Raw genomic sequence first — 16972 nt, forward strand, 5'->3', positions numbered from 1 at the left:
AGATGCGTCACACGATGAGAACCAACTAGGAAGTTACGAAATAAACAAGGTATCACTCAGCTGTTTCGACGATAAAAGGTACATATTAAAAGACGGAATCAAAAGCTTAGCCTACGGGCATTATAAGATGAGACAATGACCCCGATTACCCATTTGACATACGAATCCCTATTTGAAGCACATACTCAGCCGCGGCGAATCCCCTGATTCACTCTTAGGAATTAAAATATTATTGCGTTGCCATGACTCTAAGCAAATCTAGAACACCTCACTTTGTCAGGGGGAAAGTCCCTAAATACAATAGACATGTTTATATTCGCCCGCGGGGGGGTTCCCCTTACTCGCTCCTAAGAATTAAAACTCCAAGAATGTCACGCAACAGCTGTAACCGTGTTATTACCATCAAATTATGAAATAATATAGTCCCCATAAAATAAAAAATAACATATAGTCTCCATAAAAAATGTATAGTTTCCATAAAATGAATCCCATCGGCAGTTTCCACACAGTGGGTTAGTGGGTGGTCAAACTCAGGAACTCAGCGGCGGGCAAGTGGTATAGTAGTTGGCTTGGTTCTAGCGCATTTAACCTAAATGCGCCAGAACCGCCAACTACTATACTACTGCCGTACCGTAACCAGTCATCTCAGATCGCATTCACAATCTTTATTCACATTTACATCCATGTTTACGGTTTGATGGCCAAGATAGCATCGGTGAGTGCAGCATCAGTCGATCTAGTCTGTACGTCTACAAACCCATGTTTCTGCAACAGCTTTGTGTATTCTTGCGCGGTTCTCTCATGCGCGCCAGTATCGCAGAACATAAACATAATCATGGATAGTATATTGCTCAACAAATGGCCGGTTTTGTCCTCAGGCATTAGCATCTCACCGAGAAGTATCCCTCCTCCTACAAGGTAAAAATATTTCTGATAAGCTAATCGCCCTCCTGATATACTGAATTATGAGAGCGCAGATATGTAATTGCATACAAAGAACACGCCCCAGGCAACCGCGGTACGACCGGTATGCCTACCCAAGGAGCACAGCCTAGAAATTAAACCCGAAGAAAATCCCATCGTAATCAAGAAGAAAATCGGGGCTCGAAGCTGGATTTTTAAGCTTTAATTGCCACTAGGATGCTTAACCGGCCTTGAACGGTCGTGCACTCAAAAAATATGTTTATGCACGCATAAAATAATAGGCTAATTTACCGGAAGGCAGAGCTTTGAAGACCTTTTCTAACAGCAAGTCCACCTTGTCGTCACCCCAATCATGGACGATGTTCCTCAAAGTGTATAGGTCTGCTTTAGGGAGCTCATCTGTGAAGAAGTCCCCGGATATGAGGGTAACGTTATCCTGGTTGGGGTACTCGTCAGCAGGAGGTTTGAAATGACTGGCTGATTCAATCACCTGGGGCAAGTCGAACACGGTCATCTTCATGTTTGGGTAAAGATTTGAAGCCTCGTACGCAAGCCGGCCTGTGGCACCTGATAGCAAATCAAGTAGACATTAGAGAACCAGCAAGCCGTCCTGTGGCACGTGATAGCAAATCAAGTAAACATTAGAGAACCAGCAAGCCGGCCTGTGGCACGTGATAGCAAATCAAGTAAACATTAGAGAACCAGCAAGCCGGCCTGTGGCACGTGATAGTAAATCAAGTAAACATTAGAGAACCAGCAAGCCGGCCTGTGGCACGTGATAGTAAATCAAGTAAACATTAGAGAACCAGCAAGCCGTCCTGTGGCACGTGATAGTAAATCAAGTAAACATTAGAGAACCAGCAAGCCGTCCTGTGGCACGTGATAGTAAATCAAGTAAACATTAGAGAACCAGCAAGCCGTCCTGTGGCACGTGATAGCAAATCAAGTAAACATTAGAGAACCAGCAAGCCGTCCTGTGGCACGTGATAGCATATCAAGTAGACATTAGAGAACCAGCAAGCCGGCCTGTGGCACGTGATAGCAAATCAAGTAGACATTAGAGAACCAGCAAGCCGTCCTGTGGCACGTGATAGTAAATCAAGTAAACATTAGAGAACCAGCAAGCCGGCCTGTGGCACCTGTCTGTAGACACGGACAAGGGAACCAGGACCTTATAGGGCGAACGCATTCTCGATGGATGGGCAGATTTTCTATTTTGTGAAATCGGCTTTAGTGTATATGACAGGTATGTGCCACCGAGAGGTGGCGATGATAAAGGTAATGATAGCGAGGATGATTATGATGATAGCTATGTTGATGGCAATGGTTATTAAGACGGTGATGTAATGATGATGATATTATGGTGTCAATCTTTTGAGGCCCCCAACAACTTTGAGCTGTAATAATTTTTAAACTAGATGATGACTTTTTCTAAAATTTATCTGGGAGCAGTTTGGTTTAAACAAAATTTTGATGTGTACCCTGGTAATCATAGTAACCAAGTTTCGAGACATAGGTTTAATGAAAATTAGGCAAAACGCTTTAAGTCGTTAAGATCAACTATTATTACAAAGTGCTAAACGTAAATCCATGTCATATAAACGTTTTATACCAAGTTTTGAAAAAATAATAAAAAATTACATCTCTATTTTTGTCAATTTCTGACCTCGAAATAGCAAAAAAAATCATTTCCACCTGAAATCATTAATGCAACTTGAAACGAAGATTAAATATTGTCAAAAAGCTCCAGATTTTGCCATCCAGTTTTTTTTTATTAAAAAAAAAAATTTCATTAAATCCAAGATGGCGGATGCTGATGTCACATAATTAGCTAAAAATCGCTGTTTTTTTAAGCTAAAATCCTTTTTATGTTCCTCTATTTTAAATAAAAAGTAGAAAACAATATATTTTTGGGAAAGATATTTAAATTATTCTTTAATTAAGAGCCCATTCGCAAACTTATGCTATATTAAAGGTACCATGCCAATCACTGACGTCACAGGTGTCATATATTGTTGTCATAGAAACAGTGTCACTAATAATATATGTATATGCAATATATAATATTGCCCGTTTCTGCTCACTTGAGTGACGTCATCGTGGCGTCACAAACACTTTTTTTTTAAGAATATTGGTCGCTTTTTGAATACGAACTTATGACTCCTTCTTTGATTTTGGATGTTCTATGCAAAGGTTTAAAAGGCCCTAAAAAGATAGCGCGGTCTGAATAGGGTTAAAGTCCATATAACCTTTCAGAGCTTCTTAGTTATTGCTGAAGAACGTTGTGTAATTACAACTTTTACCGTCATCTTTATATCTGTTATGATAGGTTATGTTAGAATGAATCCGTATTTTGCTAATTGTAGTAAACAAATAGACAAGTTAAGATATTCGCTCTAGCTGAAAGGGTTGTTCAAGGTTGAAAGTATTCTTGAAGCATTGTTAGTTTTTGTTGATTTAGCTGAATGGGAAGTTGTTCGTTTAATTATAGGAATTAGCGACATAATGACATTTATCGGGTCGTACCATGTTTTGGGACTGATTTGCCTTCAACTTCCCGTTAAGTTGGTAAACTTACAAGTCTTCTGTTTATATAGTTTCCTTTAGATGTCGGACGTTGATTGTCGGTATCATTAGCACAACACGTAGGATCGCTGACACTCAAGTAGGAGGTGCTTAGCTCTGCAGTGTTGGCAATCTGATTAACTATGCTAATCTAAGTCAGCAAACATCACACCTACGCTACTTGAGCGACCAGTTCTTTCCCCTTCCGTTCAATAACTTTCGATTACAAGTTACATATTTGTTCCTCCAAAGTTACCTTATGACCTTTCCTACCAACTCCCTTAGTTTCATAGCAAAGGACATTCGTTTTGTATCCTTAAATTCTTTTCAGAGCTTTCCTTTGTTATCGCTAATTTTGCCGACAGTTAATGATATCTGATGTAACTGTTTGCATTGTCAAGTACCGTCCAATCACCGCGCTCTGCACACGTGGTCAGTGCTTGTCAATCAAACGTACTACTTGTTTTACTACAAATAGGACCGCATTGTAATTCCTCATTACTCTTCATACCACTGACTTAGAATAAAGGTACGACTCCGGTCTACAGAAGTCCTCCCGTCGAATCATTACATATCTCAACCTGGTAGTCAAATGATTATTTAACTTCAGGAAACAAATCTGCAAATTTTAGCGGATATTTTTTAGTCTTTGAATTGTTTTTGCATTGTGCGCGCGCGCTGCTTTTGAAACGATATTTGAAAAAAAACGATATTTTCTTTTTTCGCATACAATTCTCGACTTTAAATTATTCTTCGCTTCATTTAAAGTAGCATTGCAATAGAAAACAATTCGCCAATATTTTGTGGTATTGCCGTCTCCGAATTTTAACGGATTTAAGGAAATTACGTTGTTTCAGATTTTCCCGCCAAAACTTGGAATTATTCACTCGATGACATGACGGAAAAACATGACGTGACGCTTCAAATAAGCCCATTTCACATCGAATAAGGCGGAGAATTTCTCTGAGTACTTAGTAACTTATAGAAAACAAAATATCAAGTGCGACCTTGTTTTAATTGATGCGACTTTTTGTAAAGTGTCATTGAAATTAGAGCTTTTTTAAAGATCTGTAGAAAATTCAGATTCCAATCAAATTCGATTCCCTTTTCAGAATTTGAAAGTCTATCTATGCTTTGTTTTGGCTAGATTGATATAAGCGAAAGGTTATCTATGCTTTGTTTTGGCTAGATTGATATAAGCGAAAGGTTATCTATGCTTTGTTTTGGCTAGATTGATATAAGCGAAAGGTTATCTATGCTTTGTTTTGGCTAGATTGATATAAGCGAAAGGCTATCTATGCTTTGTTTTGGCTAGATTGATATAAGCGAAAGGTTATCTATGCTTTGTTTTGGCTAGATTGATATAAGCGAAAGGTTATCTATGCTTTGTTTTGGCTAGATTGATATAAGCGAAAGTCTATCTATGCTTTGTTTTGGCTAGATTGATATAAGCGAAAGGTTATCTATGCTTTGTTTTGGCTAGATTGATATAAGCGAAAGTCTATCTATGCTTTGTTTTGGCTAGATTGATATAAGCGAAAGGTTATCTATGCTTTGTTTTGGCTAGATTGATATAAGCGAAAGGTTATCTATGCTTTGTTTTGGCTAGATTGATATAAGCGAAAGGTTATCTATGCTTTGTTTTGGCTAGATTGATATAAGCGAAAGGTTATCTATGCTTTGTTTTGGCTAGATTGATATAAGCGAAAGGTTATCTATGCTTTGTTTTGGCTAGATTGATATAAGCGAAAGGTTATCTATGCTTTGTTTTGGCTAGATTGATATAAGCGAAAGGTTATCTATGCTTTGTTTTGGCTAGATTGATATAAGCGAAAGGTTATCTATGCTTTGTTTTGGCTAGATTGATATAAGCGAAAGGTTATCTATGCTTTGTTTTGGCTAGATTGATATAAGCGAAAGGTTATCTATGCTTTGTTTTGGCTAGATTGATATAAGCGAAAGTCTATCTATGCTTTGTTTTGGCTAGATTGATATAAGCGAAAGGTTTTATGAACTGTAAGAGCCCTTGTCATAAACACCTTTGTAATTGTTTTACATTCAAACATTTTTTTCATTCCAAATTGCAACACAAATTATTTTAGACATTTTCGAAATTCCATCTAAAAGCTTTATACTTATTTTACCTCATTAAATCGAAAATATTGCAAAGCTCTATATATTGCAAAGCTCCAACTCAACCAATATAAATGCATGCCATTCACACTTGGTATTTTGCTTGGGTGGCAAAATGGCTAGGATATCAGAGACTAGTCAACAAAGGTGAATATGTTGGGCAAGATACTGGTGTCGGTAAGATACAGGGCCACGTACAGCCAACCCCATGCCCAGAATGGTTCTCTTATATAGTCTGCTAACCAGCTCTCATGATATTAGGTTACCTCCAAGATCACACACTTGGTTGAAGGCGCTCAGGTCGAAAGCAGAGAGCAGTGGCGGCCCCTCAATGCTTGTCAGGTGGTCGAAGCCCTGCTGGAAGATCATCAGATCTTCTTTTGAGTGGTAAAAATGATCCCACGTCTTCCCGAGAGCCTTCTCGTTCTTGATGGCGCATATGAAATTAGTCGAATTCAAGTAAGATTGTTGCATCATGACAAACTTGACAAATCCGGTAATCGAACTACTACTTGCGGACACAAGGAAGCGATCAGCTGTCGGAGTGTTCTCGTAGAGATTTGGTACCACTGAGGTGTTTTTCTGGAGTAGTCCAAGGGTAACTAGAGTGTCCATGAGTATAGTTAAGCCTCGCAACTCGCTTGCTGCAGGTAGCTGCTCTATTAATGCGGATGACGACTTGGGTTGTTCGTGGAGCGAGTCGAAGATTTTCAGCTCACAAGCGGTGAACAAAGCTTGTGGAGCGGCGAAACCGAAAAGAATTTGATCGAAGAAAGCTCCAGATATTTGAGGATGCTGAGCGGTTGACTCAGCCATGTTCTTGTTTTTTGTTTTTGTTTTTTTACACAGAACGCTCTAGTGACCCGCCTTTGTTGAAACAGCTGCTCAGGTCTGTTATATTTACATTCTTGTTAATATACTTCTTTGTTATTGTTATGCAGAGAGCATCCAGTCTCTTGTGCAACCGTTTTCACAAAATATTAGGGTGATTAGATTCTCATCGCTTCGTTGATCAACAACTAATGGAGTCCAAAAGCACGTTGGCCCTATTACAATGATGATGTTGAAACAGCTGCTCAGGTCTGTTATATCTACATTCCTGTTAATATACTTCTTTGTTATTGTTATGCAGAGAGCATCCAGTCTCTTGTGCAACCGTCTATACAAAATATTAGGGTGATTAGATTCTCATCGCTTCGTTGATCAACTACTAATAGGTGCCCAAAAGCACGTTGGCCCTATTACAATGAGGATTCACATTAATCGCTTGGCAATTTATTTTCTAATTGATTCAAAGAAAGTAAACTGCATCATAATATATACCCATTCGTCAATCTCTTTGTTATTAACTATTCAAGATAAAACTAAAGTTGACAATGTCAATTAACAAAGTCAATGAACAACGCTCAAAACCAATGTCCGTTTGTTTAGATTTGTACAAGCAAATCCGCAACCAAAATGTCACCGTGTGTTCAAGAGCCCAGGGTTAGAATAAGTCCCTCCAAGAGACCATGATGTAAGAGATCCCCCGTATTAGGGTATATTCCAATGATGACGTCCGTGAAAGCCATTTTTAGAATACTCCTCTGATTGGTTAGCGCTCACGTTTCCTAGCAACATGAGTCTTACGCACGATCACATCTTGAGCAATGTGAACCGGCAAAGGCTGTTTTGGAAATACCTTTTTTTACGTACGTAAGTACGCTGGATCCAATCGACCGTTTCTGGGACATTGAAATGCATAGAAAGCGTGATTTTAGGCTCTGGGATAAACTACCCTAGTAAACGTTTTCACTGCTGATCCGAAAATTAAGTTATAAAACAACAATCAATCATAAATCTGTGTTTACAAAACACAATTCTCTTCCAATTCCCTTTTAATGAAAAAGATACATCCAGAATTATTAAAATACATTATATTCACAACGATATTGTGGTTATTAAGACAGGTATTTCACAAATAAAAGATTTCAAGTCTTTATAATGAAGTAAATCTTATTACAGTGACAAGGGTTTCTTGAATGACATGATTTCTGAACATTTGCGTGAAGAATTGAAGTTCATTCCTCTAAAAATATTGTAAATCAAAGAAAAATAAAGGCCTTCTTGTATTAAAATACATAACATAGACTCTGAGAATGCCTAGGTATTCTATCTCACCGTATTGCAGAGAAAAAGAACTTTTTAGGAGTCAGCACGATGCATCTTGAATGAGATCCAAATTCACCGTCTCCCCGACGTCTTCCCGTTCAATTATTGATATAACATTTAGATAACTGAACATTAGATAACTTAACAAATACCAGGATGCCACCCCATGAGTAGCATTGTGATCATGAGCCTTGAAGAGCAGCTAAAAGGATAAGAACAGGTAGCGAACGAAGTAAAGAAGTGCAGAGGGAAAAAATTTGTTGTGAAATTGTACTAGCATGTGGTGCCCATAACCAAATATGGCGCGACGAACCATATTTGGATTCTATGATTGACAAGCTCGCGCAATCTAAAAATAGCTTTCATGGACGACATCATGGGACCACGGGGATTCGTTCTCTTATATCATGGTCTCTTGGTCCCTCGTGATCCTTCAGGAAAATAAAATATAATTTGAAGTTATGTTTTGACAGTTTTCTCAATAAAGCTACTGTAGTTTCATTACGAGGGACTTATTCTAATCCTGGTCCGCCTGTGCTTTTATTGTCATTACCATTAAAAATTGGAACACAAATTATTTGAAGAAATTTGAAATTAGCCATCTAAAACAAAGTTTTATACGTTATTTTGATTGAAATTAAATTGCAATACCTTTCCCAAAATCAGCCGTAGAAAATAGATGCTTTTTCGCACTTTGTATCTTGTTAGGACGATAAAACAGACGGCTGGCAGGCTCTTTCGGTGATCCTCTGCTAACAGAGGTATCGCGGTTCGCTAGCCGGCTGATCAGCTTGGGTGACAAAAAAAGGGGGGGTTGGTCCCATAACCTTGCATTCTTCTTTTTGTTCTTTTTATTTGTTTCAGGTGCTTACAATCACAAAAAAGTGCAATAGTACCCACTACACATTCATTGTAAGCAGTGCTTAGTTTTTATAATCAAAAAAAGCAAATGTAGATGTAAGTAGATGCTCATTTTGCCCAGCTAAGACTAAGCCCCTGTACTTCAAATTAGCTCCCCTTTGAGCAGATGCAAGACGCTTAGCCTAAATAAACTACTCATTTTATTATTGAGCAGGCTTCAAGGTTCTTAATGAAATCAGTTCTTATATAGATAAAATGTAACTGTCTATGGTGGTTTAAGGTCACTCTCTTTGGGTGTGTGTACGATAAGGCTAATGCTACTAGACTGCAAATTCGTCTTGAAGGGATAAACGTCATTTTAAGGCTCGCAGCCGTAGAGTTCCGCCCTCATATCAGGTGCAATTGCTTAAGGCTAATGCTACTAGACTGCAAATTCTTCTTTAAGGGGATATACGGCATTTTAAGGCTCGCAGCCGTAGAGTTCCACCCTCATCACAGGCTCATTGTGCCACGACTTGACCATGAAACGGACGTATCTCGCTTTGATTGGCTCAACCAAATCATGCTTTACTACTGTTTCACTATCGGTATTTCCTGAGAAGATCTGCGCAAAAGGAAATAAAAAAAAAATAATCAGAACGAGAGATAGTTGAACATGTAATGCAAGAGCAACACATATTTATGAGGTTTTTCAGGATTAAATACTTAGAACTAGCAGTGGGTACGGGAGCAAGAAGAGTTACATACAAGAAGTGTCTAAATGAAATACAATGAAGATGGGTATTAACCCTTTTTACATGCTTCCATATGTGAGTATGCGATGAAAAAGCTATGGTCACTTTCGAGTTAAGGCTTGCATTGTCCAATTAACTTCTCTTAGATGGTAAGTCTCTTAGTAGAATAAGCCGCTATGGCCACATCAGGTAGACGTCGCGTTTTGCGAAGGTCGCTTTACATTCACCTGTATTTTAAATAAGGTTGTTAGCGCAAATGGCGAATGACAATTGCCAAATGGCAGTTCTACGACCGAAAGGTGCTTATGGGTGATAATTATTTGTAACAATAAAGGTGGTAAATAAACTCAAGCGATGGCAGAACCATATGTTAATTTCGTTCTTTAAATTGATAATCATATGTTTTATTTATGTTTTTCTGAATTTGGAACAAATATCTTGGGATCCATGGGTCGCTTTCGGTTCATTTGTGAATCGCCATTTGCCGTTTGCACTGACAACGTTTTGAAAATAGGTGTATGTCGCTAAGCTAAAGGTGACATTGATGAGAGCTTTTTATGCAATTATAATCCCTTGAAGTCCGAGTGTAGATGATAAGCACTGGGATTATAATCAGTAAACTTCTGTTAGAGAGAGTACAAAGCCTAGATAAACTTGACTTTGACTGCGCAAATTAGCGACGCCTTCTCTCACTACCGGACATAAAAAAAAGATTGGGCCACATGTGTTCTTGAATCTTCTCTTCATCCGCTAAATCATTGGTAAACAGGTTTATACTTTACGATTCTTCTAAAAGTATTAAGTAATGGGTATTTTCCGCGTAACGCACTTATTATACGTTAAACAAATTCTCATGTGATTTCATTAATGCTTCAGTCCTATGACTGAATTTGTCAAGACGTTTTTGTAAACATGTGGACACTTTCAATGAAATGAAGTCATACGTTAGCACGCCTTAAGATAATTGGGCCTCAGGAGGCTCCAGAGTAGATAATTCTAAGCGATTCAGAAAGTTTATGTTTTCAAAAACTTTAACAAGTTTCAAAACGCCTCTTGTGCGCGAAAAGTTTTGCAAATAAAGCACTTTTCCCGCCACGTCGTTGTTGTTTACCCCGTGAACATCGTGTTCACGCGATCGCCCCAGCTCTCTTTTTCTTTCTCTCTCTCTCTCTCTCTCTCTCTCTCTCTCACTCTCTCTCTCTCTCTCTCTCTCTCTCTCTCTCTCCCTCTCTCTCTCTCTCTCTCTCTCTCTCTCTCTCTCTCTCTCTCTCTCTCTCTCTCTCTCTCTCTCTTTCTCTCTCTCTCTCTCTCTCTCTCTCTCTCTCTCTCTCTCTCTCTCTCTCTCTCTCTCTCTCTCTAAATACCTTTATAACTCCCCCCTCGGAGTAGTCGGCCCAGTTGGTCACATCATCGCTGAATTTTACGGCATACGTCTTGGTCCACTGATAATAGCCTGGCCAGGATCCCCCCTCAAGAGGTCGGCCTTGTGTCGCAACCATGGTTATGTACTTCGCTTTTTCCAAGTCCACCTGCAAAACCATTGGTAACACCGTCAGATGATATGAAAACCAAGTATACCATGGCTACCATACAAGCTATTATAAGGTCCACTTATCACCTGTTCGAATTTGCGTTTCGAATTTTCCTGTTTTTCCGGTTTTTTGGATCGGCCCGCGTCAGTCCGTGCATCAGGCTGCATGGAGCCCTGGGCATTTTTTGTTGAATTTACTAGTTTAACTGGAATGGATATGTTTTGCCTTGTGTAGAAAAAGAAAAAAACTGTCTGACTGTGAGGAGAGAGTTGACTGGTCATTTCATGCCGAATTTTCCCGAGGATTTCCCAGAATGCTTTGCAATCTTTAATGGCATATCAAGATGATTCTAGAAGCCTCCAAGAAGTTGACATTGTATTTTGAGGTCATGGAAATTGACCTGGAGGATTAGAATCTAGTTGTGTCTTGAGTCGTGTTTGCTGGTCTCTCTCCCTTGTGTGAGATTTTGAGCATTTTGTTGAGGGGTCAATTCTACTGTTTTTTTTCCCTTTTTCAATTTTGAATTTGTCTAAAAACCTGGGCTATTATTTGGCTGAAGAATAGTTACTATTACTTGGTTGAATGCATATCTTCAAGACCATTTTTTCCTAAGGCTGATGCTTGATCTCACCGTGTTTGTTTTCCATTTATGATTTATTTTTATTGTAGGTACTTCTTACGGCCGGTACAGGCCGGTTGAGGGGTCAATTGGTAGAATTCCCGTCACTAGGATTACAACTTCAATAATAAATACAAAGCATAGTCCGTGATTCAACCTTTGTCTGCTTGAACGTTGGGCCATCTTTTTGTTCTCCTGCCTAACTGTATGTAAGTCCTGATTGTCTCTTTTATGTCCGTCTTTTTGTCTGCGTGTCTCTATAATCAACTGTTCACTTGCCTGCAAGTATTCGTCCGGATTATAGTGCATCGGATGCCAACAGCCGACGGTGATGCTACTGGCTACTTGGTTGACCCGTCCGAAATAAGCCTTGTACATAGGACCAAAGTCACTGGAAGCGGTGATTTGGTGATTTTTTATACGGCCATCTTCCATTCCAAGTGCGGAATAGCATGCTAATAAACAACAAATTTTATACAGAAGTATAATAAGAATTATTATACGGACTAACGATAAAAGAGAATAAAGAATTATAAGTGTAAATCTTTATTCTAATATGCACAATTTTTTTTTCTGTGTTTTTGTTTTTACTTTACTACCATTGCGCAAATGCGCCATGTTCGAACGAAGCTAAGGAACACAAATCCACTGGATGAGCGTCTAAGGCATGCGGTCATAAACTTGATTTATGCAACTCTGCAGACCTCTGGTCGACGTAATTCCGTTGCTTCCATTGCAAGTATCTTTACTGATTAGCTAATCGCGTACACGTTATAGCAGTACCAAACTAAAATTTAGGGTGTGTTTATCGTTCTACGAAGCCCGCCAACATTGTTGTACTTTTGAGTATTCTTCATACTTTAAGCTGGTTTACAAATCACTATGGTTTTGAAGTTAAATACACTTACCTTTCTCGCATCGAGCTCCGATGTAACCCACGGCGCAAATACATGTGAATGTATCATCATCATAATTGGGCAAACAGGTCCCATTGTGCAGACACGGTATTTGCTCACATTGGCTCTGAGAATAATAGACAATTATATGCCTATCTAGGGGAGCACAATATACTCTGTCAAACTTAATCAGGTTTTCGCTCAGGTCATTCCACAATCACAGCTTTACTGGAGGAAACTGACTTCTGGGCATACAATATAGATGATGGAAAAATCAAAAGTTATAGACAATTTTCTTTAATTTGCTCTGAAAATAATAGACAACAGCATATCATATTATTGTTAGCTGTGCGTGATGTATCAAACACTTGAATGCATCATCGACCATACACATCAGATTACCTCCAATAATTTTGTAAATAGAAAAAGGCTACAATAAAGTGTTGAATAACGTTTTAAAAGAACACGATCCCATTAAACATTACATCAGAAATCATTGTCAGGCGCGTTTCACAAGGGGTGGTCGCCGAATGAGTGTGGCATTATGGATTCCAGGGCACGTTTGAGGCCGATCTCGTCATTCCTATTCTAGTAGAGAGCGTACGCGAAGCATTTCTCGCGGTACGCGATGACGGAATCTGATAATAATTTGTTTTTGCCGAAGGAAGAGGTATAAAAATAAAAAGTTAGAAAGATGGGGTGTACGCCTTCGCCCAGCTCCGCCTAAAGCTACAGGATGCCATCAGTACCACGCTTACCAGATGTTTGGCGAACACGGAAAATAGTAGTGCTGTCCTCGTCACCAAGGTTCTCGGCTCGCTGGTAGATCTTAACCGCCGCTGAGGCCTCCATCGACTTAGAGCTGCCCGCGTGTTTTTTTACGGCAGTCGTCGTGGTCCCTTGTGTCCCTGACCTCTCGGCGTGCTCACACACCCGGCAAGCAAGGTTTGTTACCTCGTAATCACACACCCGGCAAGCAAGGTTTGTTACCTCGTAATCACACACCCGGCAAGCAAGGTTTGTTACCTCGTAATCACAAACCCGACAAGCAAGGTTTGTTACCTCGTAATCACACACCCGGCAAGCAAGGTTTGTTACCTCGTAATCACACACCCGACAAGCAAGGTTTGTTACCTCGTAATCACACACCCGGCAAGCAAGGTTTGTTACCTCGTAATCACAAACCCGGCAAGCAAGGTTTGTTACCTCGTAATCACAAACCCGGCAAGCAAGGTTTGTTACCTCGTAATCACACACCCGGCAAGCAAGGTTTGTTACCTCGTAATCACACACCCGGCAAGCAAGGTTTGTTACCTCGTAATCACACACCCGGCAAGCAAGGTTTGTTACCTCGTAATCACACACCCGGCAAGCAAGGTTTGTTACCTCGTAATCACACACCCGGCAAGCAAGGTTTGTTACCTCGTAATCACACACCCGGCAAGCAAGGTTTGTTACCTCGTAATCACAAACCCGGCAAGCAAGGTTTGTTACCTCGTAATCACAAACCCGGCAAGCAAGGTTTGTTACCTCGTAATCACACACCCGGCAAGCAAGGTTTGTTACCTCGTAATCACACACCCGGCAAGCAAGGTTTGTTACCTCGTAATCACACACCCGGCAAGCAAGGTTTGTTACCTCGTAATCACACACCCGGCAAGCAAGGTTTGTTACCTCGTAATCACACACCCGGCAAGCAAGGTTTGTTACCTCGTAATCACACACCCGACAAGCAAGGTTTGTTACCTCGTAATCACACACCCGGCAAGCAAGGTTTGTTACCTCGTAATCACACACCCGGCAAGCAAGGTTTGTTACCTCGTAATTACACACCCGGCAAGCAAGGTTTGTTACCTCGTAATTACACACCCGGCAAGCAAGGTTTGTTACCTCGTAATCACACACCCGGCAAGCAAGGTTTGTTACCTCGTAATCACACACCCGGCAAGCAAGGTTTGTTACCTCGTAATCACACACCCGGCAAGCAAGGTTTGTTACCTCGTAATCACACACCCGGCAAGCAAGGTTTGTTACCTCGTAATCACACACCCGGCAAGCAAGGTTTGTTACCTCGTAATCACACACCCGGCAAGCAAGGTTTGTTACCTCGTAATCACACACCCGGCAAGCAAGGTTTGTTACCTCGTAATCGCACACCCGACAAGCAAGGTTTGTTACCTCGTAATCACACACCCGGCAAGCAAGGTTTGTTACCTCGTAATCACACACCCGGCAAGCAAGGTTTGTTACCTCGTAATCGCACACCCGACAAGCAAGGTTTGTTACCTCGTAATCGCACACCCGACAAGCAAGGTTTGTTACCTCGTAATCACACACCCGACAAGCAAGGTTTGTTACCTCGTAATCACACACCCGGCAAGCAAGGTTTGTTACCTAGTAATCGCACACCCGGCAAGCAAGGTTTGTTACCTAGTAATCACAAACCCGGCAAGCAAGGTTTGTTACCTCGTAATCGCACACCCGACAAGCAAGGTTTGTTACCTCGTAATCGCACACCCGACAAGCAAGGTTTGTTACCTCGTAATCACACACCCGACAAGCAAGGTTTGTTACCTCGTAATCACACACCCGACAAGCAAGGTTTGTTACCTCGTAATCACACACCCGACAAGCAAGGTTTGTTACCTCGTAATCACACACCCGACATGCAAGGTTTGTTACCTCGTAATCACACACCCGGCAAGCAAGGTTTGTTACCTCGTAATCACACACCCGGCAAGCAAGGTTTGTTACCTCGTAATCACACACCCGGCAAGCAAGGTTTGTTACCTCGTAATCACACACCCGGCAAGCAAGGTTTGTTACCTCGTAATCACACACCCGGCAAGCAAGGTTTGTTACCTCGTAATCGCACACCCGGCAAGCAAGGTTTGTTACCTCGTAATCGCACACCCGGCAAGCAAGGTTTGTTACCTCGTAATCGCACACCCGGCAAGCAAGGTTTGTTACCTCGTAATCGCACACCCGACAAGCAAGGTTTGTTACCTCGTAATCACACACCCGACAAGCAAGGTTTGTTACCTCGTAATCACACACCCGGCAAGCAAGGTTTGTTACCTCGTAATCACACACCCGGCAAGCAAGGTTTGTTACCTCGTAATCGCACACCCGGCAAGCAAGGTTTGTTACCTCGTAATCGCACACCCGGCAAGCAAGGTTTGTTACCTCGTAATCGCACACCCGGCAAGCAAGGTTTGTTACCTCGTAATCGCACACCCGGCAAGCAAGGTTTGTTACCTCGTAATCACACACCCGGCAAGCAAGGTTTGTTACCTCGTAATCACACACCCGGCAAGCAAGGTTTGTTACCTCGTAATCACACACCCGACAAGCATGGTTTGTTGCCTCGTAATCACACACCCGGCAAGCAAGGTTTGTTACCTCGTAATCGCACACCCGGCAAGCAAGGTTTGTTACCTCGTAATCACACACCCGGCAAGCAAGGTTTGTTACCTCGTAATCACACACCCGGCAAGCAAGGTTTGTTACCTCGTAATCGCACACCCGACAAGCAAGGTTTGTTACCTCGTAATCGCACACCCGACAAGCAAGGTTTGTTACCTCGTAATCGCACACCCGACAAGCAAGGTTTGTTACCTCGTAATCACAAACCCGGCAAGCAAGGTTTGTTACCTCGTAATCGCACACCCGACAAGCAAGGTTTGTTACCTCGTAATCGCACACCCGGCAAGCAAGGTTTGTTACCTCGTAATCACAAACCCGGCAAGCAAGGTTTGTTACCTCGTAATCGCACACCCGACAAGCAAGGTTTGTTACCTCGTAATCGCACACCCGACAAGCAAGGTTTGTTACCTCGTAATCGCACACCCGACAAGCAAGGTTTGTTACCTCGTAATCACACACCCGGCAAGCAAGGTTTGTTACCTCGTAATCGCACACCCGGCAAGCAAGGTTTGTTACCTCGTAATCGCACACCCGGCAAGCAAGGTTTGTTACCTCGTAATCGCACACCCGACAAGCAAGGTTTGTTACCTCGTAATCACACACCCGGCAAGCAAGGTTTGTTACCTCGTAATCACACACCCGGCAAGCAAGGTTTGTTACCTCGTAATCACACACCCGGCAAGCAAGGTTTGTTACCTCGTAATCACACACCCGGCATAAGCAAGGTTTGTTACCTCGTAATCGCACACCCGACAAGCAAGGTTTGTTACCTCGTAATCACACACCCGACAAGCAAGGTTTGTTACCTCGTAATCGCACACCCGACAAGCAAGGTTTGTTACCTCGTAATCACACACCCGACAAGCAAGGTTTGTTACCTCGTAATCACACACCCGGCAAGCAAGGTTTGTTACCTCGTAATCACACACCCGGCAAGCAAGGTTTGTTACCTCGTAATCGCACACCCGACAAGCAAGGTTTGTTACCTCGTAATCACACACCCGGCAAGCAAGGTTTGTTACCTCGTAATCGCACACCCGGCAAGCAAGGTTTGTTACCTCGTAATCGCACACCCGGCAAGCAAGGTTTGTTACCTCGTAATCGCACACCCGACAAGCAAGGTTTGTTACC

At 41.5% G+C, this 16972-nt stretch overlaps 2 protein-coding genes across 2 annotated transcripts; both read right to left on the reverse strand.

Moving 5' to 3' along the window:
- Positions 1 to 650: 650 nt before the first annotated feature.
- Positions 651 to 6777, reverse strand: LOC5498266 (acetylserotonin O-methyltransferase). The gene is made up of 3 exons (XM_048730416.1): positions 5889 to 6777; positions 1216 to 1491; positions 651 to 911 (listed from the first exon to the last, which is right to left on the reverse strand). The coding sequence occupies exons 1-3, from the start codon at positions 6436 to 6438 to the stop codon at positions 688 to 690; spliced, it is 1050 nt and encodes a 349-aa protein (XP_048586373.1). The 5' UTR covers positions 6439 to 6777; the 3' UTR covers positions 651 to 687.
- Positions 6778 to 8606: 1829 nt separating this feature from the next.
- Positions 8607 to 12623, reverse strand: LOC5514886 (lactadherin). The gene is made up of 4 exons (XM_048730417.1): positions 12428 to 12623; positions 11799 to 11974; positions 10733 to 10897; positions 8607 to 9238 (listed from the first exon to the last, which is right to left on the reverse strand). The coding sequence occupies exons 2-4, from the start codon at positions 11952 to 11954 to the stop codon at positions 9095 to 9097; spliced, it is 465 nt and encodes a 154-aa protein (XP_048586374.1). The 5' UTR covers positions 11955 to 11974; positions 12428 to 12623; the 3' UTR covers positions 8607 to 9094.
- Between the last annotated feature and the right edge of the window lie 4349 nt (positions 12624 to 16972).

This window comes from Nematostella vectensis, chromosome 7, assembly GCF_932526225.1.
Source record: "Nematostella vectensis chromosome 7, jaNemVect1.1, whole genome shotgun sequence".
Classification (NCBI taxonomy): Eukaryota; Metazoa; Cnidaria; class Anthozoa; order Actiniaria; family Edwardsiidae; genus Nematostella; species Nematostella vectensis.